This window comes from Narcine bancroftii, chromosome 1, assembly GCF_036971445.1.
Source record: "Narcine bancroftii isolate sNarBan1 chromosome 1, sNarBan1.hap1, whole genome shotgun sequence".
In the NCBI taxonomy this organism is placed as follows: Eukaryota; Metazoa; Chordata; class Chondrichthyes; order Torpediniformes; family Narcinidae; genus Narcine; species Narcine bancroftii.
Window position 1 is genome coordinate 204,362,759 of NC_091469.1, and position 25,852 is coordinate 204,388,610.

The window sequence follows — 25,852 nt, forward strand, 5'->3', positions numbered from 1 at the left end:
GGAGGGTGGTAGAGGCTGAAACATTAGAGGCATTTAAGAGAATCTTAGACACATGGATGAAAGGAAAATAGAAGGTTACAGGGTAGGGTGGGTTTAGAATAGTTTTTAGAAAGAATATATGGGTCGGCACAACATCGAGGGCCAAAGGGCCTTACCGTGCTGTATTGTTCTATGTTCTATGATGCAGGCCCTTCCCATCCATCTCCTATTCACTCTTTTGTCCTCCTTCCTCTCCTGTTTCCATCCAGCCACTACCGACTTCCCTACTCCTTCCATCTGTCTTTCTCCTCTCCCTAATGGTTACCAATATCACCTTGCTTACTTACTGGATCCCTGCACTGGTAGCTTTAGAGTTCCTGCTTCTTACTCTCCTCTCCCTTACCCAGCTACATCTCCCCTCTTTATTATTCCTGTTTTCTCTCTATTTGCCACCAATCAATCAGCTGACTCTGACTACCTGCTCCACCTCCCCACTTCACCCCTCCTTCCCCACGTGGTTTTGTCCATCATTCCATCCCTCCTTGATCCACTAGCCCCTGCTTCACCCATCCCATCTCCACTTTATTCTGATTAGCTTCACATTTAGTCCAGATGCAAGGACTTGACCCAAAATGCTGACTCTTCATTTCCTTCCATCGATGCTGCTTGGCCCACTGAGACTTTCCAGAAACCTGCATCTCCTGATCCAAAGACTGTGACCAAGCAGTTGGGGGGGGGGGGGGGTGTCAGAGATTACACTATTTGATGCTGCAGTTTGCATAAATGAATTGAATAGTCTGCACTTGCTCAAGGCTTTCTGATATATTTCCTGTGCTCATCAATGTGAAGGGTGTCACTGTGGAAGAAGAGGATCCCCCAGTTCTTGCTTCCACCACCCCTATCAAGTTTCAAATGTCAGCTGTGCTATGAGATTGATAGTTCCTGTGTCAAAAATCGCAAGAGCTGTGGAACAGCTTCATCTTCTGTCCACTTTGTAAAGTTTTAATCAATCCTTAAATGTAATTGATGATCAGAAACACTTCAAATCTATTAAAATTGAAATTCACAATTAATAACATTCAAAAGAATAATTAAGTATGAATAGATTGAATTTTTTATTGTCATGTGTACCAAGATGCAGTGAAGTTTTGTTTAGTGTGTTATCCAGGCAAGTCAACCTAGGCTCAAGCCCAGCAGGTAGTGCAATAATAAAACAAAGTGCAGGGCATAGTGTTGCAGAAAATCTAAGCGGGTAGGGTGTGGAGAAAAGTTGAGTTAAAACAGTGCAAGAGCGTCAATTGTTCCCCATGAGAGGTCCATTTTAGAGACTGGAAAGAAACTGGCGTTCATTCTGAAGGTTTATGTTTTCAAGCACGTGTACCTTCTGCCCTATGGAAGGGGAAAGAGGGAGAGTGACCAGGGTGGGGAAGGTTAGCAGCTTTCTCAGGACTAAGGGAGAGGCAGATGGGGTTGATGGAGTAGTCTGAGTCAACTCGTTATCTAAAGAGATGAAATGTTTAGAAAAAATTGAAAGCATTAAAAGAACATTTAAAAAGACTTTCCCTTTTTCCTTAGTCCTGTGATCCCCACTGACCTCATTAGAATGGGTACAAGGTACTATTAGATTGACCCTATGTCGTGATAAGAAACCTGAGCACGTCTGGGATCTTCCTGGGTCCAACATCCAAAATTGACAGTGAATTTGGGATTTTTCTGTTTCGTGCGACTGGAGAGGTGGCATTTTCTTCCCATTGTGAAGCAACAGGCCTGTCGCCCCCTCCAATGTAGCCAGTTCAATTCAGGTGAATATTTGTATGAAGGATAATGCTTTTAGGATTTTTCTATCAGGAGAGAGCCAAACAGTGTTAGTCATGGCTTAAAAAATGCTCAAAACAAAATTCTGATGGATATGGTTGTAAAGCAAAACGTGTGTGGTTTCTTGTTCGTGTTGGTGTATTTGTGAATCCACAATGCATTTTATCAGCTATACAATGACCTGAAATAAATAAAAATAATCTAGAGTTGCTACCAATGTTAATGATTTATTTACAAGCACACTATCAATGTCCTGGAGCTGGTGAATAATTTATAAACTATTATTGAACTCTGGTACAGAGCATCTTTGCAATGGGAAAATACAACTGTATGGTTGAGTGTAATGTTGGTGAAACCCTCAGAGATTGATCTCCATAGTTCTGCAGATCATTCAGGCTTAAACAATTTGTAATCTTATCACAGTATGAGGTGAATCCTGTTCTGTTTGTTAGTTACAATAATTTAAGAGATCCAGGCATGCAAAACTTTTTCATTGAAAATCATCTGCTAAGAAATATTATTAATTTTCCTGTTTAGAATCATGAATTTTTACAACACAGAAACAGGCCCTTTGGTCCATCCTGACCATGCCATCCAAGTTGACTACCCAACCTAGAGTCCCATTTGCCTGCCAGTTATTTTTTAAGATAGATTGGGTCAGATTTTACTGTCAAAATATTACTAGTGCTTCAGTTATTTTTATGCACCGAAAACACAGAGTGAGCAGGAGATCCGATAGTAATATTCCAAATTTTCCATCAATTCTGATCATTCTGGAAGAAAACAATGGTGTTTCACTGGTCACCTTGAGAACTTGAGCACTAATGACGATGCTGTGAAACTCCTTGGGATATTATTGGTACTTTAAAAGTGTGTGGCAAATAAGTTAACTTAATCAAGTAAACCTGAACTGTTGTGCGAATAACAGTGCACCTACATGCAGTGTTCCACTGATTGCTGAGTGGGGCCTAGTTCTGAGGGAGTGGTAACGTGGTTGTTTATATGCGAAGAGCACCAAGGCCACATGAGATGTAAGAAATAAGCCCTGCACCTTTCAGAAAAATTGTGGGTAAATTTTCCCTTCAGCTTAGCAGGCTCTTGAAGATCTCAAAGATTCTTAATGTCTCTGAATTCATTCAGTGACAGCAATGTTTAGTAAATAAAGACAAAATAAATGGTCCCAACATAAAAATTATGTCTTAATATTTAAAATAACTGAAAGCACAAAATGTAATGTATTATTTTTCCCTCTCAGTTGAATGATTCCCTTTCATGTAAATGAATGGTGAATTCTGGAGCAAAATTCACAGTGTCCCACCTGATATCCCACCCAGCTCCTGCCACATAATCAGGTGTGACTGTACATCCCCCTGGAAAGATGCAGGCCAGAAATCACCAGCTTGGGACTTCCTTGTCTCTCGGTGAGTGTTCCCGTCAGGACTGGAAAGATAACCCAGCAACATAGTTGATGCATTGAAAGCTACCATTGCTCTTTTGTCTTGACCAACTTGGATTGAAGGTGGAGTCAGTGGGAAAATTAAGTAGATGTTGGAACGGTGAAAAGATCGGAAGAGCTGGGGTTGTTTTCTTTGGAACAGAGAAGGAAACCAAGTTGTGCAAAATTACAATGTGCCTTGACCAGAAAATGGAAAGGATTTGAATCCCTTAGCAGAGGGTCGAAAATGAAGGACTGAAGTGGTCGTTGGAAGGATTAGAGATCATAAAGATATTGTGTACCCAGAAAGTGATAGGAATCTAAATTGCTGCATCTAATAGTAGTGGCATGCCCAGAGTGGAAGGTGGGAATATGCTTGTGAGCTATGACATAGATACTGGCCTCCTTAGCTATGATTCAAAACAAGAACATTGTTTCATGGAGGTTCTTTATGATGCACGGAAAACTGAGGGGAAGCTTTAACCTTCTCGCTGGCCCTGGGGCTTTTCTGCCACTCGCCAGGAACTTGCCCCAAAGCAGGCTGGGAGATGAGGGGTGGGGAGATGGGTAAAATTTCAACCCTGCAACAAGCCAGCATCCATCTGACTCTGTTCCCTATACTGCAAACACTTCATAAGAGCAAATGTCCGTTGGGCCACTCATGGCTTCTCCACCATTTGTAAAAATCAGTGATGACCTTTCACCTCAATACTGTTTTCCTGCAATAAGCACATAACCCCTGGCCTAAAGTTAGAAATAAGTCATGTGATCAAAGAGTTCCACTAAATCCTCCCACTCTGCTTGGGGTAGGGTTTCTGTGAGAAACATTCTACATTTGTCATTTTAATTCAGTACAGTAATCTTCAATGTTGTCAATTCATACATCACTGATAACAAATAGTGGATATTTACTAACAAAATTAAAATACTAAAATTTCTTGTGGTAATTTAAACACATTAAAAATGCATCCATTTGCTGTTTTGTTCACAGTTGAGATGTTTGCAATGAATTTGAATCAATGATTACCTTACACCTTTAATGCCAATTAGTAAAATTGGACACTTGTCTTAAATACACCCAGGCCAATATTCTACATTGAGAATGATTCAGTTGAGGGCTTCAAATCTAGTCAGAATCCTATTGAACTCCAACCTTTCCAGTGCATCACTCTTTGTTAATGGCATTCTCTACAGAATAACCTCTAATATCCTTTCCATGGTCAATGTGTCCTCATTAATTCATATGTATTTTGGTCATCAGATAACCTGGTCTCCCTGTTTGATGTTAATATTTAAAGACTTGCATGGAGAACACTATTGAAATGTCAGGAATCGTACATTTCCTTCAAGGCTACAAATCTTTCCAATGTGTTTATTGATATTCTACTTTCAAATTGTTGCCTTCACTGTAGCCACTTTGCAACCAATGGGGAGAATAAGTTTGGGGATGCATTGGGATTTTGACACTTGACCAGGAATTATTCCAGATATTAAATAGGAATTAGATCGCAATCCCACTGTGACTCACACAAACTGCCCCCACTAACACCTTCACCTGCACATGACATAGCTCAGACAAGTAGGAACAGGGATGTCAATCTGAGTAAAACTGACCCCAGCCTCCCAATCCAATGCCATCCCTATCACACCAAAGGAGATGCAAAAGGCTACAATACTGATATCTGGATTTAAAAAATAAACTCAGCAGGTCAAACAGGGTCTTAACCTGAAATGTCATTATCAAACTGCCTCCACAGAGGCTGTTTGACCTTCTGAGTTCTCCAATAGTTTACTTCCACCACCCCTCTTCTCCAGATTACTAAGACTGATCTTTCAACAGCATCTTTGAAACAATCGATGTTTCAAGTCAGATTCTTCAGGTTGGGTGCAGAGAGGCAAGTGGAATTATTGGAGATGATGCAGGCAGCAGTGAGGTTGATGATCTCAGGTGGTGAGAACAATTGCCCTGCATTCTGCAAACTTGTCCTGATCAGAATGCGCCATACTGGCTCAAAACATCACTCACATGTCTGACACACAGTTTGTGAGACATCTCTTCCTGAGCCATCAATCTGAGGATGATTTTCATTAAGCATAATTTTCTTTTATCATCTTCCCTTTCCCCCTTTAAGAAGTGGAATATTTCCTGTGATTGGAAACATACATTCAGCTTGATTGGAAATATGGATCAAAACTTTAATTGGGAGGCAAACGATGATAGGTCTTTTTATGACTAATTAAATATCATCCTTGAAAATTATAGAATTTATCTTCAAATGTAATTTTATGGAGATGGGATAGACATTGTTTTTCCTAGGAGAACTCCAAGGATGAGAAAGGTTAGAGGGGAGAGGTGAGGGTGTGTGGTGGATGTGTGGTGTTGGAGGAGGTGTCTCAATTTGTTGTGGGCAGAAAGGAGAACCAAGCCTTTGGTCTTGAAGCTGAATTGTTCCCTCGAGATTCCCGTGATTAGGCAGAAACTGGCATATTTAAGGAAGTGACAAGGGCTGGCAGAGGGAGAGACGGTCCAGGCAGATGGAGCAGAGTGAAACAGCGAAGAGAAGGGTGATTCCCTGCGACAGCGCTGGGGCACAGCTGTTAATGCATCATCCTGGAAGACGTTGGTTCAGTAGCTACCAGAAGTTGACTCCAACCTGTCTGGCTGAAGATTAAACCATGTTGTGCCACATCATATTCCTTGCTTTTTCTTGTCTTCGCTTCAACCTGACACAAAAGTTGAAATTGAGACAATTGAGTTTGAGTCCCAGAACTCTTGTCTTCCACAAAGTGAGCAACAAGCAAAACACAAAAACTGCAGATACTGGAATCTAGAGTGAACAAGGAGAACCTGAAGGGATTCAGTAGGTCAAGCAACATCTGAAGGGAGAAATGCCTTGAGAAAGTCTTGACCCAAAACTGACTATTTCTCTCCATGTATGTTCCTCCATCTTCTCCTGTTCATTCTACTGAACCAACAACTGTTGTATAAGATTATCCAGCTCTCGTGTTCAGGCTGATTCCATTATTTAGGAATGATGTTGAAAATCTGTTTGCCATTTTATGATCCAAGTGTTACACCATGGAGATTCAACTTTAACAATGAGGAACCAAAAATCTTGCAGAACCGTAACTGCTGTGAAAATAACCAGCCAGAGAATGTAAAAACGGCACAGCTAGAATGTGGATGATGTCAGACGGAATTAATAAAATCTATGCCACATGAAAATCAATGATAGAGGAGCTGGGGTTATTTTGAAAGTTCTTGGAACTTTATAAGACCATCCTGAAAAGAACTTGTTTACAATTATGTCGTGAATGACATTTTTAAGCATGTTGAGTCTGAACATTTTCCTGTTTAATCTATTTCCAAACATGGTCAAGTTCAGTCATTAAAAACTGAGCCAAACTCGATTTATCTATAACTGAGCTGAATTACGGTACTCTGTCCATAGCACAGCCCATGGACAGTCTACAACCGCCATTGCCCTGTTTCCCAAGGATGATCCTCGTCTCTAGTCTTGCTCCATCTTTCTTGTGTTGGCAGGGGCTGTAGGTTCACTGAGTTTCCCTCTCTCCTCAGGACGCACAGCAGGCTGATACACCCACAAAGCCAGCAATAACCAGAGTATCTTTTCTCTGCAAAGTTCCTCTCTGCTGTAGAACAGTTGCCATTAAGTGGTCGTGAGAATGTACACTTCATTGTCCTTGTTCTCCAATGTTTATCTGGGCTCCTGTGATGAATCCCTCAGCCTGAGGTTATCTGCCAGTATATTTTTTTCCATCCTTGTAAATAGAATAGGCATGAATGCAGTCTGTCAGTAACAACTGTTGATGCAACACAACATAAGTGCTTTCAAGCTGGGTATAGACTTGTTCACAGTGAACAAGCCTTTAATTAGACGTTGATACAGAAGACAATGATCCTGTGACTTCTACCGTTTATGTCACCTAATGTTAACGTTGAAGCTCTCCCGGTAAGACATATAAATAATTCCCTCTGTTAACATGTGGCACAGATTTGTTTCACCATATACTCAGCAAAAGAAAAAGACTTTTCTATTAAAAAGTGATTCAATTAAGAAACAAATTACAGTAAATGTCGAAATAAATGAAAACAACACATCCTTCATTTAAGTTCAATCAGATCACAGGACTGCCTGAAAAGCTTTGTTGGGGAAGTCCCACCTGTTGATGAAGGGTTGGGGTAACTGGAGCCCCAGGGCAATGGCCCTTGAGGTGGGAGTGATCTCTGCAGAGGTGAGACTGTGCTGCACAATTCATTATTATTCACAGGGATGCTCAAATCAGTCTGACATCATACACCATTCCATGAGCAGCACAGTGTGAACTTCCTCACTCGATGTGTCTTTAGCTGCAGCTGCTGTGAGAATAATGCAGTGCCAACATAAATCAGGTAGCATTATCCTCTTGGTGAAGCAGATGTCTAGAATGGGAGGATTTATTTCGGCAGAATTAGCAGATGAAGGCAAGTGTTTCAGCTGGGAAGTGCCCGCTCTGTTGTCGATACGAGGCCCCTCAAAACAAAAGCCTCCCGTCACCTTATGAGTTCAATGGACCAATTATATCAAGCGCTCTTCGGGTGGGACTTTAAGGACACTGTCCATCTCTAGCCGGGCCCCGGCCACTTCCTGTTGGCTTGGGTTGTACGTCCCTTCTGTCTGACGCTTCTTACGTGCAGTGAGGACCACCAAAATAAGAGCGATTACAATCAACAGCACACTGCCACACACCACAGGCACAGCCACCGCTAGGATTGGGATAGAGTCCACCTTCTTCCCTCTCTGTGAAGATAATAGGAGTCAGTAAGTGGGGGTGCACACTGCTTCCAATCTTGCTCACAGCATAGCTCAACTAACCCTCTCCACCTCTATAGGAATCAAGTGGGAAAAGATAGGTAAGAGATGCAGAGACCAGAAGCAAAAATGTGACAACAAAGACAGAACAGAAAGCAATTTCAACAGGGCACTGTCAGTCAAACAAGACCTATCAGGGAACATGGTCATTAATAATGTGGTTTGGGATTTGCTTAGAGAACACAAAATGTGATACATTCCAGTGGCACTTTTGATCTCTACTCAAGATAAATAGTTGCACAGATTAACCAAGTCCTTGTACCTCTGTGAAACTGTGTATTTTTCTTCCTCTAACTGCAACTGTGAATATTTATCTATCTATAATGTTACATTCATTATTTCTTTGTCTGTTTTGGCATATTGAGCTCATTTCTTACCTGTGTTCCTGCAGCAAGTAAAATGTTTGGTGCATCTGTACATTGTATTTATATATATATGAAAATAAACTGTCATCTCCTTCAAAGACAAATAATTATTTTCATGATATGCCTGTAATGTGTCTGAGCAATCTACTCATGCACAGATTGCTAAGCTTGTGTGGTCTTTGGCAGGTGTGCTGAACATCTGGACTCTCAGGTAAACAAGGAAGTCTGCAGATGGTGGGGCTAGTGCAGTACACAGAAGTGTTGGAGAAACTCAGCAGGTCCTGCAGCATTTATAGGAAGTAAAAGGCAGTTGATGTTTCAGGACTGAGCCCTTCATCAGGAATGCTAAAAATCACTACCCTCTCGCCTTTACTTCTAACATGTTAGCCCATGTTCCTCCCCTTCCTCCTGCTTCCCCTTCCCCTCAGCCCCCTCCACATTTTTATTCAGTATGGATGAGGTGGGCTGAAGGGCCACTCCATGATCAAGTGAACCAGGCATGCTCAGTGCACTGGCGATGGGGACATCCTTGGAACATCTTTGACTCCTTGGATGGATTGGTCATGATATCATCAGACTTTACCAAGCATGAAAATCTGAAGCGTTCAATCCAAAGGATCAGGAACCAATGATTGAGAAAACTTGATGACTGTCTAGTATAACACTTTGGATGAGATACTTTCTGCTCTGTAGATCCTGAAGTCACAGCTTTTCAACATTGTTGGTGAAGCTCCATGTGATATTTGAGAGAAGTGTGGCTCACTTTTCCCCTGCTGAATCTTACAAGAGGAAGCCCTGAGATTCTAAGACACTAAATCCACTCACCTGGCCACTTTACACTTCTAAATGCCATTCATAAATAGGAGTTCGACTGGGGAGTACATAACTCATTGAAAGGGTCATAGTTAAGGTTATCCCGCTTTCCTGCTAATAGACAAATTGGAGATTCTGCTCTTCTCCTGTGGAGTAAATGCTCGACAAGAAGACCGTGTCAGCGCTCCTCGAACGCAACAAAAAATGACCACACAGAACTAATTTCCCCAAGGTAAAATTTGCTGCATCTTTTTTTTTTAAAAGTGGTTTTGATGTTTAGATTTTTGATGTGTTCTGCCTACTGATCCTGAGATAGGAAATTATTGACCAGAATTATTATGGGTGACCAACAGTGACTGTTTATAAAGCATAGTGTAGATGAGTACTCTAATAATATGCAAAATCAAATCAAATCCAATGCGTTGTGCCATTAATTCATCGACTGAGTGTCAGAAGAATGAGGTTTTTATTCAATTGATGGTTGAATCTTGGTCTCACCTTTAGTTGGGAATTGTTAACTTAAATAATTCTGTGTGATTTTTCTTTTTATTGACCTAACATGGGAACAGTTATCTTCAGTATTTATTCATACCTGAAACAACTTGTGTATTGATCAGTAAGGAAGAAAATCTGCTGTATTAAGAGTTGGATAACCCTTACTGTGATTCACATTTTCCTCACGTAAATGGGCTTATCATGAGAAAGATACCATCCCTAGAGACTCAAGAAACTACAGATCCTGGATCGTGCTCAAACATGGAGAAACAGGAGGGACTCAGCAGGTCAGCCAGCACCCATGGAGAGAAACAGATCATCCCCTGTTAGGGTTGGAACCTTTTATTGGGATGTGGCAGGCCTGTCTATTTCAAACATTGGCTTTTAAGAGATTTTCCTACAATATTGCTGCAGAGGTTCTTGTGTAAACACAAGAGTTGCCAGAAGTTTGCTAAAAGTTATGACTAAAGTTGTGAAAGGAAGAGTTAAGATAAAGGCAGGAAAATTGTTTTCACTGGTCAGTGAGGGGATATGGCCTCAAGTTCGAGGGAAGTGGAGTTGAGGAGAAACTACTTCTCCCAGAGCAGAGTGAATCTGGGGAAGCAGTAGAGGGTGCTTTGTTAAATATATTTAAGGCACAGATAGATTGATAGATTTTTGCATACTAGGGGAATTAAGGATTATGGGGAAAAGGCAGATAAATGGAGTTGGATCCATGATCGGATCTGCCGTAACCCTATTGAATGGTGGAGCAGGCTTGTGGGGCCAGATGGCCAACTCCTCCTCCTCCTACTTCTTCTTATGAATATTTCTGTACAATGTATGTGAGGTAAGAAAGCATCAAATATTAACGATGCCTACATTTTATTAATTTGTGCGTTTGAAGATTACTTGTCCACAAGTAACTAGAGTTGATTCTGAGTGCAACACAAAACTCAGCAGGTCACACAACATCTCTAGGATGTAAACGGTAACCAATGTTTCAGGCCTGAGCCCTTCATCAAGATATGAGCAAAGAGCAGGCGGGTGTTTGAACGAGGAGGAAAACTTCTTCAGGGACTTTGCAGTGGAGATTTTGCTCATACCTTGACTTTCCTTCAAAAGTTTTAATCAGAGCGGCAAAACAAAAATCAGCTCAGACCATAATCTTAATTCACTATAAAAGGAATCTTGAAAACAAGTCCAACATCTTTGGAAGAAGGAAATACCCTCAGTTATTGACAGTTTGTGGTAATCTCTTTTCATCCTCAAGTCCACACACAAATTATTAGAGCAACTGGTCCTTGGAAGATGGGTCTGTAAACAAAGCCTGTTTACTCTTCTTACAGAAGATCTATAAGCTGACAGTAATTTTAGTGTCCAACTGACCTGCAGCTCCTCAATTCTAACTCCAGGTCCCCCAAACCCACACCCCACCCTCCACACTCATACACCAACTTCATCATACCTCACACTCCAACCACATCCTAACCTAACTCCACATCCCAACTCCACCCACACCCCCTAAATGTTATGTCCCCACCCAAGCCTCAACTCTATGCCCCCACCCCTCACAAATCTCCATCATTCTGGGTATATTAAGTCGGACATTCACTTATCAATGGCCCATGCATTTCCACCATTTTTTACCATGTAATAAAGAACTACCTGCTTCGTCTGGTTTAAAGCACTCATTCTTGAACTTACAGAGTGGGGAAAACGCAGAGTGGAGAAAACTTAAATTTACTTTCAAACATCTTGACGTTAAATGATTTATTCTTGTATGAGATTGGGCACTTTGAACAACAAGAAAAAAACAGGGATTAAGCTTAGATGTTCTCTGGTCCAATTGCAGTCAGTTGATAAGTCAAGGGAGAGGGTTAGGTGAAGAGAAGATTCCAATAAGACAAAGTAAATGCAGTCTTTTATTCATGATCTGTTCTGATTGCTGCACTTACAGTAATAACATAAACATACAGCAAATGTTTGCAACTTCTATAATACTTTGTGTCATCTTTTTAATGTTTCCAATGAGTAACAAGCTGTTAACATAATGAAGCTGCTTGAATAATAGACTCCTTCACTATATCTTAATCTTAATGCTAATTGCATATGTAGAAGCAGCAGGATAAAACACACAGTCATGTGTCTCTGAGATTACCAATTAATGCCACAATTCCATCGGTGACAAAAGATTCCTGCTATCCTCACCAAAATCACTGTCAGTCACATCTGTTGGTGAGCCTGGGCCAATGCTCATTCAGATAAGCATCTCAGCAGGAAGTGCCATGTGAGTATGTCACTGGGTTGGGTAATTATGCTAAGTACCACTGGTATGAGCAAAATCCAACTCAATGCATTTTCCGAAAGTATTTGATGGAAAATGGAAAGCTTGCACTTGGAAGGAAGGGGTGCACTCAGTAGCAAGTGGTTTATTCCTATGCATTCAGTGAGATTAGGGAAAAGCTCAAGGACAAAAATAAGACCATAAGACATAGGAGCAAAAATAAGCTGTTCAGTCCATCAAGTCTATCCCACCATTTAATCATGAGCTGATCCATTTTCCCACTCAGTCTCACTGCCCAGCCTTCGCCCCATAATCTTTGATATCCTGGCTAATCAATAACCTATCAATCTCTTCCTTCAATACAGCAATTGACTTAGCTTCCACAACGATTTTTGGCAACAAATTCCACAAATTTACTACCCTTTGGCTAAAGAAATTCCTCCATATATCTGTTCTAAGTGGATTCCCTTTTGTCCTTTGTGTATTTGTACGTGCATGCGTGTGATATATATATTTATGCGCGCGCACACACACACACATGCACACACACGTGTGTATATATATATTTTTTTATGCATACACACACACGCACACACCCACATAGATCCACACCCACACCCACACACACAGAGTATAGAGTGGGTGTGGGTGTGGGTGTGGGTGTGTGGGTGTGTGTGTGGGTGTGTGTGTGTGGGTGTGTGGGTGTGTGTGGGTGTGTGTGGGTGTATGGGTGTGTGTATGGATGTGTGTGTGGGTGTGTGTGTGGGGGTGTGTATGGGTGTGTGTGTGAGCGTGTGTGGGTGTGTGTGTGGGTGTGTGTGGGTGTGGGTATGTGTGGGTGTGTGTGTGGGTGTGTGTGGGTGTGTGTGTGGGTGTGGGTGTGTGTGTGTGTGTGGGTGGGTGTATGTGTGGTTGTGTGTGTGGATGTGTGTATGGGTGTGTGTGTGGGTGTGTGTGGGTGTGTGTGTGTGTGTGTGGGTGTGTGTGTTGGTGTGTGTGTGTGTGTGTGTGTGTGTGTGTGTGTGTGTGTGTGTGTGTGGGTGTGGGGTCTGGACCCAACATGGGTCGGCAGCAGCCACGAGGGATTGCAGACTTCAGGGAAGCAGAGGACTGGCGTGGGGCACCAGAAAACAGGGAGAACACCCCCGTTTGAGAAGGAGAAGCATGGCTCCGTGTCCACTGTGGCTGAGGAACACACAGGTGTTAGGCTTTTGGTGACTTGAGGCGAGGAAACCCACACAGGTTGCAGACTGCTGGAGACTGGCTCATGGCTGGCTGAATGGATACCAGGTATGGAAATGGGATGTGAGTGGGTGCCAAGGGCACTGAAAGGTTCCTAATCATGTCAGAGGTTCAGATCTGGGACTCGGGTTACCAATGGTTTGGACTGGAGTCTGTATGGCTGTGGGGGCTGCGGAAGTGCTGGAGGCGAATCCACGGACACTTGATAACTCTGGGAGAACTCTTTCTTGCTTCTCTTTCCCTGATAGCAAAAGGTGCTTCAGGCAATTTCTGCTGAAGGTGAATCAGGCAATTTCATGTAATATTACACTTTTTTTAAAAATTAAATAACAAAAAAGGAATCTTGAAATGACCAGCATTTTGCAGTGGAAATCAATCCTAGCTAGGACTGGTTTGTCTTTGTATTAACCTGAAATCCTGATAATCTCTGGTCTGAGCAGTTGGCAACTACAGTGTACCTGCCAGTCCTGGAGATTCCACAAATCATTTGCAGTAATGATGTTGAGGATCATCAAGAGAGAAGCTGCAGGATCAAGGGATAGAGAGCCATTGACACAAGAAGAGAAGGAGAAGTCTCTCCACTTTGTGATGCAGTGAAATTTACTTAAGCTGAAAGCTCAAAACGTCCTGAATTACATTGGTGAGACAGATAAAGAAACAGGCAGTTGATATGGAGAGGAGGTTTTAACAAGATTCAAACACTAGCTTGGAGGGTAGATAATTCTGCATACTAGTGCAGTAGATATCTGTAAGTTTACTCCAAGTAAAATGAACTGCAGCATCATGGAATTCAAACATTTCATTGGGGGGAGGGCAAGGCAGCTTCATTTTGTATTTTTCCCTGTTCATTAATCAGCAGTCTGGAAAAGAGTCTGGAAAAACAACCACCTGAAGAAACACACAAAGATCAGCGTGTACAGAGCCATTGTCATACCCACGCTCCTGTTCGGCTCCGAATCATGGGTCCTCTACCGGCATCACCTACGGCTCCTAGAATGCTTCCATCAGCGCTGTCTCCGCTCCATCCTCAACATTCATTGGAATGACTTTATCACCAACATCGAAGTACTCGAGCTGGCAGAGTCCGCAAGCATCGAATCCATGCCTCTGAAGACCCAACTGTGCTGGGTGGGTCACGTCTCCAGAATGGAGGACCATCGCCTTCCCAAGATCGTGTTCTATGGCGAGCTCTCCACTGGCCACCGAGACAGAGGTGCACCAAAGAAGAGGTACAAGGACTGCTTAAAGAAATCTCTTGTGCCTGCCACATTGACCACTGCCAATGGGCTGATATCGCCTCCAACCATGCATCTTGGCGCCTCAGTTCGGCGGGCAGCAACCTCCTTTGAAGAAGACTGCAGAGCCCACCTCACTGACAAAAGAGAAAAAAAACCCAACACCCAACCCCAACCAACCAATTTTCCCTTGCAACCGCTGCAACTATGCCTGCCTGTCCCCGCATCAGACTTGTCAGTCACCAACGAGCCTGCAGCAGACTTGGACATACCCCTCCATAAATCTTCGTCTGTGAAGCCAAGCCAAAGAAAATCAGCAGTGGATTTAGGATCAGTAAAAAAGGCTGGTTAAAGTGAGTTTGTTCTGCCTCTCTTAAATATCTTGTGATATCTTGTGCTAAATATATTGCAGAGTCTCTTTCATGTTTTGCAAAGACAAATATTCTTCAGCAACTTGAACAAAAATGGGAGAGAGGGGACAGAAAGGTAGCAAGTAAGACTAGAGTGTGCGCTTGGGGAGCAAGCTAAGGTTTCGAGTCACACTTGTTGGTAAAACTACTATTTGCCTGTAAACTTCCAATCTGATTACAAGTGGTTTCGCTAATAAGGTTGGCTCAGTGCGTCTGTCATGAGATATAGTGGCTTCCCAGACTACAGTGCATTTTGAAAGAGACAAGTAATTCTATTGCCATACAAATTCTGTTTCATGCTCATCAGTGCATACAAGCTTAAGTAGGAAAAGAAACAAAAAAGATTTTGCTAAAGCATTGAGCATAAAAAAATCCTCACTTACATCAAGCTCACAGTGTTCACCTGCAAAGTTAGTTGCACAAATGCACTCAAAGGTGTTGTCTGTGTTCTGGCAGGTGGCTCCATTCTGACACGGGTTAGACACACAGACACTGACTGCCTCCTCACACCTGACAGAAATAATTAAAATGGAAGTTCAGTCAACGAGAGAATTTGACAGATCAAGTTCCCAAAATGATCGCTAATCATATGCAAAGGTCTGTGTATTTCTACTGTCTTGAATTCACATAGACATAATTCCAAATAATTGTACTTATCAATAGTCTGGAGATGCCTAAATAATTGGAAACCTTTCTTTCAGGCCAATGGCTTCTTCTCTGTCCTTCTCCAATAGTAAGTTTAAAAATGTCTTCCATTATTTTAATCTAATCAGATCTTAATAACCAGAACCATTGTGAGCTGCCTCAATGAATATTGCCCAGTAGCACTAACTTTTACAGTGAAGAAATGTTTTGAGAGGTTGGTCATGGCCAGAATTAACATGTACCTAAGCAAAGCTCTGGACCCATTGCAATTCGCCTATTCTCACAATCACTCCACAGTAGATGCAATATCGCTGGCTCTCCACTCAGCTCTGGATCACCTCGAAAACAGCAATTCATATATACGGCTGCTCTTCATCGACTACAGGTCAGCCTTAATACCATTATTCCCTTAGTGCTGGTCAACAAGCTACAAACTCCAGGCCTCTGCACCCTCCGCTGCAACTGGATCTTTGACATCCCCATCGGAAGACCACAGTCAATACGAATTGGAAACAGCGTCTCCTCCTCACTAATTATGAACACAGGTGCAACTCAAAGATGTGTGCTTAGCCCACTGCTCTTTTCATTATACACCCATGTCTGTGGCCAGAAACAATTCCAATGCCATCTGCAAATTTGCCAATGACACTAAGTTGTCGGCAGGATCACAAACGGCAATGAGGAAGTGTACAGGAGGGAGATAGATCAGCTCGTTGAGTGGTGTCAAATCAACAACCTTGCACTCATCAGCAAAACCAAGGAGATGATTGTGGACTTCAAGAGGAAGTCAGGGGAACACAACCCAGTCCTCACTGAGGGCTCAGTAGTGGAGAGGGTCAAGAACTTCAAATTCCTTGGTGTCAACATCTCTGAAGATTTGTCCTGGAGCCACCATGTTGATGCAATCATGAAGGAGGCTCACCAGCGGCCATACTTTGTGAGATGTTTGAGGAGATTCGGTACGTCACCGAAGGCTCTTAAAAGAAACTTCTACAGGTGTACCATATAGAGCATCCTGGCCGGTTGCATCACTGTCTGTTAAGGAGGCACCAACTCTCAGGACTAGAAAAAAAACTCCAAAGGGTTGTTATCTCAGCCTGCGACATCACAGGCACCAGACTTCACTTCAAGAGGCGGTGTCTTAAAAAAGCAGCCTCTGTCCTCAAAGACCCTACCACCCAGACCAAGGCCTTGCCCTCTTCACTCTGCTACCATTGGGACCAAGGTACAGGAGCCTAAAGACGAGCACTCAGCGGCACAAGGACAGCTTTTTCCACACTGCCATCAGATTCCTGAAAAATCAATGAGCAAGAACACTGCCTTACTTTTTGTGCACTTTTTTTTTAATGTTGTACGGTGGTTTATATAAATGTTTGCACTGTGGCGCTCCTGCAAACACCCAATTTCATGTTTCTGATTCTAAAACATTGGTCAATGTAAGTAAACAAAACTGAAAATTCCATTATAGGCTTAAAACATCCATTCATTATTCTGATATTTTATCTTGATGAAAGATGTTATTTTTCAATTACGTGGAAAAATTTTGTTTACAATAAAAATCTTAGGTAGATGGAATCAGGTGAAAAGTATTTGGATGAAATGAATGGGTAGCACAGTTGGAGGAGCTGCCGCGAACACCAGGGACCCAGCTTCGATCTTGACATCTGGTGATGTCTTTGTGGAGTTTGGATACTCTCCTTGTGAGTGTGTAGATTTCATTTGTGTGAGTTTCCTCCTATATTCCAATCGGCTACACTCGATTGCCCCCAGAGTTCGTCAAAGCAGCAGTTGTTGGGTATGTGAGAGGCTCCAACAATGTGCTTGACTCTCAAATGACCCAGCAAGGCACATGATTATCCAGAGGACACCTCTTCCTCCATCTTCTCCAGGGAATGAGGGATGGATAATAAATGCTGGCCTTGCCAGCACTGGAGATGTCACAGGAATTAATGAGAATTACCTTTCTCCAGCAAAGCCAGGCCCACAAGTACAATTGGCACCCCAGAGACCATCAGTGCAAAGTCCTCCATTCTCACAGCTGAAGCTCTCACCGCAATATACTGGGGGGTAGAGCAATCTGCAAAAGATAAAGAATATCTTTCATTGGCAAGAAAATTTGATGTCACCAAGCTATTTCATGGAAAATACTAATACATTGGCTCCTGATGACTCCATATCAACAGTAAATAAATTGATATCAGCAGACATTCTGAGTTGTACACAGACGATTTAGTTCCATCTAATCAGTACATATTGGTTACTGTTACATCCTTTCTTGACTCAGGAGATGAAAACTGAACAAAGGTCTACTGCCATCTCACCAATGCCCTGGAAGACATCCTACCCTGATTTAAGTCTTCATATAATATAGGCTAATGTGCTCCCTCCTAAGGACTGCACCTGTGTATCAGCTTTCAGTGACTTGTGAACAAGGATATTTAGACCCCTTTGAACATCAACACCATCCATTCAGTCACAATTTATAAAACATGATGATAAGAGTTTATTGTCATATACAAAAGTACAATGTACAGATGCAATGAGATTCTTGCTTGCTGGAGCTACACAGGGATGTAAAACACACTAACAAACAGTAAGTATAAATTAAATTAACATAAATTAAAAAATATAGTAGAAAATATTAAAACTTTTATTCAGCTGTAGAAAATATTCAGCTTTTTTTTGTATCAAAGTTGTTGATCTTACAATTTTTTTATATTTTCCCTGTGTAACCCAGTAGTTACTACCTGCTAACTTGACAAGGTCTGGACATTTGACAACATTGCCTCAAGATTTTGGGGATTAGATTTAGGATGGAGATGGGGAGGAATTTCCATGGCCAGATCAGCCGTGATCTTATTGAATGGCAGATCAGGCTCGATGGGCCTGATAGGCGACTCCTGCTCCTAATTTTTGTTCTTGAGCTATTCCCTGTTTTTATTTTTTAACCAATTAACATTTCTCAATCCAGGTTGCCCCAAGTGTACCTGCTCTAACAATAATACTAACCTCCTTCATATCCTCTAAAAATTCAAATACATCACATCCATTGCTTCCCTCTTATCTCCTCCAGAATTCCATCCGATTAGTCAAGCAAGATAAATTAGACAGTACTGAAGTTGGGCACCAATCCCTACAATTGTTTCCTTCCACTTAGATGCTGTCTGTATTGAAGAAACAGGAGAGACTTACTCGCAGTAGCGCCCGGTGAACTGACTCAGACAGTTGCAGTGGTACGAGTTGAGACCATCTATGCACCGTCCTTGGTTTTTACACCGGTGGTCCACACAGTCATCTATATCACTCTCACAGTTCACCCCTGTGTAGCCCCACTCACAGCTGCACCTGTAGCCTTGCACCAAATTGCTGCAGTTGCCATGGATACACGGTCTGGACACGCAGTCATCTATGCTGAGCTCACAACGTATGCCCTCCCATCCTGCAGCACAATTGCACTGAAAAAGGTCAAATAGGTCTTCACATTGTCCATCATTCAGGCACGGCGATGGGGAACATACCTCCGTGCCAAAGCATCCGATCTGAACTGGGGAACCTCTCACTATAATAAACTGTTCTGTCTTTGTGAAGACTTTATGGTTTATATAAGGAAGATATATTCCACTAATTCTGACCACTCCGAAACACCCAGTAAAGTTGTTGCCCAGTGTTAGATTCGCATTGTCTTGAAGAAAGTTTATGTTCCCAGCAGTGACTGTGCTGGTGACATTGGAATTCCTGTCCACAATAATGATCCATCTCGATGATATCTTTGAAGGGTCCTCCATGGTCACATGCACTGAGTGCCACTGTCCATCTGAGATGTTAATGGAGCTAAAGAGGGTTAGGGCCTCCACACTGTTCCCGCTGTACAATTTAAACTGCAGATGAGAGTCATGGAATCCAAGCCAGATGGATTCTGCACCATGGCTGACCTGCAGGAGGACAGCAGCTGTATCTCTGGTTTTGAAGTCCACGGAAATGCTGGTGAGATCTCTTGTGATCAGCTCATTGCTGACATAAACAATTGGATCTCCCCCCCGAAATGTTGCATTGGCATGACCTATAGGAAATAGAAAGCACGTTAAATACTCATCGAAATCCTGCCTGCCAATTCATCCTCTCCATCTCCCCATTCACAGCCCTTCTGAAAACACACCTCCCCAGCACAAGCATCAAGAAGCAATCATTACTGGAACTAACTCAAATTAGAAACATGAGAAAAACTCATCAAGTCAGGAAGTATCCATGGAAAGCAAAATGTTACATTTCAACTCAGACACTTCCACAGAACCAAGAGTTCTAGAGCATGGAAACAGGCCTTTTGGCCAAATGCATCCATACCCATCAAGCTACTGAAACTTTATGTTGGTTTATTTTAAATAAATTGGATAATACTTGTTTAAATTATTATAATCTAATCCTAAGCTTCAATAAGTAATGAAAAGATTGATGTTGGATAATTGTTCATAATGATACCAATATCATTTAAATGCAATCTTTTTCTAAAATGAGAGCCACATGGAATAAGCTTTCATATGCAAGCACTCTTGCCTCTGCGACAGTTGGTTTAAGTATCACACTGGAGATGACCACCACTCAGAAGAACCAGTTTTGAATGCAGGTTAAAGCGGAGCCATCTTTGTTTTTGAGTAAGATGTAATGGATTCTGGTGTATTACTTCAAAGATGCAGAGCAGAGGAGTTGATCCTAGTGTACTAGACAACACCACTCTCTGGCCATTGTATGTTGCAGTTTGTGGAAGCTTGCTGTGCACTAACTGGTTTCTAAGTAAGAAAGGCAGGAAACTTAAGATGTTTCACTTTTCTGAAGTAATTACACCAAAAGGAAATCACCTTGGATGTTACGATATGATGAAAGGTTCTGCACAATTGAAGTCTAACTTCATCAGTGAGAGTTTAGTTTAGTTTTATTTTTATGGCTATTTAGGGGAAATGTGGACAGAATCAAAGAAGGATACCACAAGGGAACAGGACCTTTGGCCCACCAAGTCTGTGCCATCAACCATCCAATTACATTAATCCCACATTAATCATTTTTTTATTCTCCCCACATAGATTTAGGTAAGAGATTTCAGGGGATGTGAGGAGGATCTTTTTCACTTAGAGAATGGTGAGTACCTGGAACAAACTGCCAGAAAGAGTGGTGAAGGCAGAGTCACTGACAACGTTAATAAGTGTCTCGATGAGCACTTGGATCTCCAAGTCAGAGAAGGTAGGCCCAGAGATGGGAGGTGGGAGAATTATTGGTGGGTACCCAATGATCAGCATGGACATGGTGAGCCAAATGGCCATTTCCAAACCAAATGATGATGGCACTTTCTCATCAACTCCTCTCACAATCCAAATTCTCCAAATTGAAAATCCCACATCAATTTTTTCAACGCCACCCTAGGAAATTTTCCTTTCCACAAAAAATCCCTAATTACTTTATATAAATCCTTAAAAAATCTTTTTTGTAAACAACAAGGAATTGATTGAAATAAATATTGTATACGAGGAAAAAATATTCATTTTTATAGTATTAATTCTTCCTAATAAACCCAAAGGTAAATCTTTCCATTTAACTAAATCTGCCTTAATCTTCTTCATTAAAGGAAGATAATTAAGTGAATATAAATTTTGGTAGTCAGTATTAACATTAATTCCCAAATATTTAATTTGTTTCATCCACTTCAAATTCGTAATATTTCTAAACATTGAATAATCATCTTTACTAATTGATAAAATTTCACTTTTAGTCCAATTAACCTTATAACCAGATAATTGACCATAAATCTCTAAGGAATCTTGAAGTGCTGGCAGAGAAACATCAGGATCCACCAAATACAGCAAAACGTCATCCGCAAATAAATTTATTTTATAATCTTCATTCAAGACTCTCATACCTTTGATACTATCATTCTGACATTAATTGTGCTAGAGGTTCAATAACTAAAGCAAACAAGGCGGGTGATAATGGACATCCTTGTCTAGTAGATCTTGTTAAATTAAAGGATTCTGAAAGCAAACCATTAGTAACAACTCTAGCTTTCGGACCATTATACAGAGCCCTAATCATACCAATAAATGAGAGACCAAATGAAAACTTTTCAAGTACTTTAAATAAAAACTTCCATTCTACTCTATCGAATGCCTTTTCTGCATCCAATGAAACCACCATTGGATAATCCTTCTGAGATTTAGATCTATTTATCAAAGTAATTAATCGTAGAATATTATCCGAAGCATACCTATTTTTTATAAAACCTGTTTGATCACGATGTATTATCTTTGGTAAATACTGAGCCAACCTATTAGCCATAACTTTAGCCACTATTTTATAGTCTACATTTAACAAAGATATAGGACGGTAAGAAGCTACCTGTAAGGGATCTTTATCTTTTTTTGGTATAACTGTAATTATAACATTAGAACAGGATTCAGGTAATTGAAATGGCCAATTGGCCATTTCCAAACCAAATGATGATGGCACTTCTCATCAGCTCCTCTCACAATCTTATCACTCAACTGCACCTCATCTCTTTCTCATCTCAGTGATTACAAATTTACTTCAGGACATGTGGGTTAGTTCAGAACAACAGCCTGAAGAAATTGACTCTGTCGTTGTGGATTGTTCATCTTGGACTGAATTCTCCATTTCATAATTTCAAGGTAACCCATTAAGGTAGCAGGTAAAACAAAGTTTCTTATTGTATTTCAGTTCATGTGACAAAACCATTCATTAATTTGTTTTGTTGTAAAGCCAGATCTTCCTGTTCACATCCCTGTATCAGATTGCCAACATGCATTTCTCTTTTTGACATGTATCGTAAATCTGTTTATAATACTGAGCATTTAGCACTATGGATTTCAGATGAAATCACTTTTATCCTTCCTTTATCATTCATTGGGTTCAAATGGAAGGTTAAATAAAAGAAGTTCACTCAGTGAAGTGTGAATTGGCAAACCTAGCTCTCGAAGTTTGCGGTTGATGTGAAAAAAGTAGATTATTTAATGGAGATTGTGAATGCTGGAAATTAGAAATAAAAACTGAAAATTCTGGAAAACCTCAGGTGGTCAGGCAGCATCTGTGGAGAGAGGAGTTCAGTTAGTACATGTGGCAGCGCAGTTGGTGTAGTCGTTAATGCAACACTGTTACAGCACCAGCTCTCTGTAAGGAGTGGTTTGTACATTCTTCCTGTGTCTGCATGGGTTTTCCCCGGGGGCTCTGGTTTCCCCCCCACTGATCGAAACACACCGGACCGGGGTGGGGGGGGGGGGGGGGGCGGAGGGTGTAGGTTAATTGGGTGTAAATTGGGCAACGTGGGCTCGTGGGCCGAAAGGGCCAGTTATTGTGCTGTATGTCTAAATTTAAAATTAAAATTAAAATTTAGTGTTTCATTTTGGGTCACCATTGACCTCAAATTCTGCTTTTATTTTGTTTTACATAGATACTGACAACCTGCTGAGAATTTCCAGGATTTTGTTTTGATTTTTGACACATGTTAATGTTGCTTTATCTCTGAAGTATACGTGGAGTTGAGTGCTGTTCTTACATTCGTATCCACCTTGAAGGTCCAGACAGCGACTGCCTAGGGGACATGGATCTGTCCCACACCACACTTTCTCCTCACAACTCCGTCCTGTGAACTGCTGGAGGCATTTACATTCAAAATCATTCCAGGTCACACTGCAGTTCCCTCCATTCCGGCACGGATCGCTCTGCAGCCGAGGAACAAATTTTGGTCACACAAACAGTTATTTTTCACGTGGGCACATTTGGTCTTTTAACCTGTGTGAAAACCTCCCCCTCAGATCCCTTTGAAATCGTTCCTCTGTCTACTTGAACTCATGCCCTCTAGGTTTGCTTGATGAATGATGAGTACACAAATGCAAGATGAAACCCAGATCCTTGGAGCGTGACTGCAGCATAAAATTCTGCACCTACTACTTTGCAATATATGTAAATGAATGACATACACACATCTATGAAGTGTACATGTATGTGCACATGTGCAAGCGTAGATTATGGATAAACCAGTTGACTGTATTGTAACTACTCTATGTTCCTGCTTACATGTTATACTACCAGCTGAATGTAGGAATATATTCACAGGTAAGTGTATCACACCCTCCCCTTCTACTGTCCTCTCACTGCTCCCATACATTTATCTTTTTATGACTTTTTTGCCTTTCTAATTTTCAGGAAACAGCCATAGTTTGGGCAATTTCTTGGATTCAAATACTCACTCCAGCCCATCTCATCTTCCTAAAGTATAGCTTAACCTGGAATAAAGCCAGAGTGTTGGAAACACTCAGGAAGTCAGGCAACATCCATGGGTGAGAAAGGTTAATGTTTCAGTTGCAATATCTAGTTCTAACTAATGAAGAATCTCAGACAAAATGTATGCTGTTTCTCTCTCCGCAGATGCTGCCTGTCCTGATGAAAGTTTCCAGGATATGGTTTTTTATTTTCTGTCCAGCATCAGTAGCTTGTGTTCTGACTCGAGCCATGTAACTGCACCCATCTCTATCCCTGTTCATTGTATATAAAGGCAAATACTCCATGAGCACCTTCCATGTTGTGTTAAAAAAAAACTTGAAAGACTGTGATGCAGTGATTGAAGTAAAAACAGAATGCTGGAGAATCTCAGCAGGTCAAACAGTGTTCTTTATGTAGTAAAAATAATGATACCTAACCAACATTTTGGGCTTGAGTCCTTCATCAAGGCATGAGACAAAATGTTGGCAGGTGCATGATTAAAATGGTGTTGGGAGCAGGGGGAAGAGCACTGGTCCACAGGCAAGAGGTAAAAGGTGGATGAGGGAGAGAGGGCACAACAGCAAACAGGGGGAGGGGGTTGGCTCTGTGAGTGGAGAAGGAAGGGGGTGGAGAGCTGGAGGAAAGGAGACAAAGGGATGGGGGAGAGAGGGAGAATGGGGAGTGGTCGAGCAGAAATCGGATAGGTCAATGTTAATACGATCAGGTTGGAGAGCGCCCAGTTAGAAAATTAGGTGTTGCTCCTCCAGTTTACAGGTAGTCTTGGTTTGGTAGTGTATGTGGCCATGAACAGACATTTTGGTGTGGGAGTGAGGCACAGAATTGAGGTGGTTGGCCTCTGGGAGATCCCTGTCATTGACGCAGACAAAGCAATCTCCCAATCTGCGTCCTGGACTTGTTCTGGACCAGGGTTCCAGAGTCCTGGACGTGTTCTGGACTAGTGTTCCAGAGTCCTGGACTAGTGGTCCTCGGTTCTGATTCCCATCATAAATAGCTGGGATTTTGAATTCTAATAATTGACACTAACCTGAGGAATGAGAACTGATTAATCTGGTTCACAAAAATCCAGTGGAAAAAATCTATCCAGTCTGGCCTCTTTAACTCTCAATGGTTTGGGGGTCATTAAGGAGGGGGAATAAATGTTGATACAAGCGAAATACACATCCTGGGAATAAACTACCAAAAGAACACGGAATGTTCATTTACCTTGCAGGAATCATCACTGACGCAGCCCTTGATCACATTCACCAGTGTTTTATTGGTGTAAACTCCCAGCGGCAAAGTATAATTCTCGATTTCCAGTGGGTAAAACTCCAGTAGATTGTTGTTGACTCTCACATCCTGCAGGCAGCCCTTGAAAGGCTCTCCCAGAACAGATGAATCCTCATCAGCATCTTGCCCAATGTGGATAATGTCAAACGCATGAACACTCACATCAGGCAACAGATGCTCCAGCAAAACAACATTGGATTCCTTAACAGTTAACCTGCCTTCATCTGAGCGAATTTCTACGAGTCGTCGATTGCCATCAGCCAAATTTATGAGCGAGTCCAAACTCGTGCCTTGGGCTTTGATGGAGATGCTTCTGTTCTGCAGGTATGCTGAGAGGTAAACTGTTGTGGCATTGCTCAGCTGAAGGATGAAGCTGTTTGGATTTTGTGTGCGAATGAAGAATGAAATAGCAAAGTTTGGGCCTGGATTATCCATGATAACGAAAGATGAGGAGCTGGTGGAATTGTTATGGCTGAATGTCACAGGGATGTGTTCTGTTGAAGGGGAAAGAATACACATTTCTAGAACAATACAGCACATGGCAAGATCCCAGATATTTTTGGGAATTAGTAACCTTATGACGCAGCTCAGAAGTGAATACAATTTGGCAATCGATAATAACAATAATAAAATCAATAAATCGATAAAAATAAGTGCATCAGTGGCACTGACCTCCCATCCATCGAAGACAACTAAGGAAGGTGCAGTGTCTACAATTTCAATGCT

The 25,852-nt window shown here is 41.7% G+C and overlaps 1 protein-coding gene across 3 annotated transcripts in view; it reads right to left on the reverse strand.

Annotated features, from left to right (window-relative positions):
* Positions 1-1,075: 1,075 nt before the first annotated feature.
* LOC138738438 (protein crumbs homolog 1-like) overlaps positions 1,076-25,852 on the reverse strand; it is a 114,631-nt gene continuing 89,854 nt past the window's right edge. For all 3 annotated transcript variants that reach the window (XM_069888661.1, XM_069888650.1, XM_069888670.1), the window contains 6 exons: positions 25,061-25,620; positions 23,130-23,295; positions 18,767-19,634; positions 17,535-17,651; positions 15,313-15,439; positions 1,076-8,031 (listed from right to left, as the gene is read on the reverse strand). In XM_069888661.1, the coding sequence (XP_069744762.1) occupies positions 7,810-8,031; positions 15,313-15,439; positions 17,535-17,651; positions 18,767-19,634; positions 23,130-23,295; positions 25,061-25,620 (2,060 nt within the window). In that variant the 3' untranslated portion in view covers positions 1,076-7,809. The remainder of the gene's footprint in view (positions 8,032-15,312; positions 15,440-17,534; positions 17,652-18,766; positions 19,635-23,129; positions 23,296-25,060; positions 25,621-25,852) is intronic.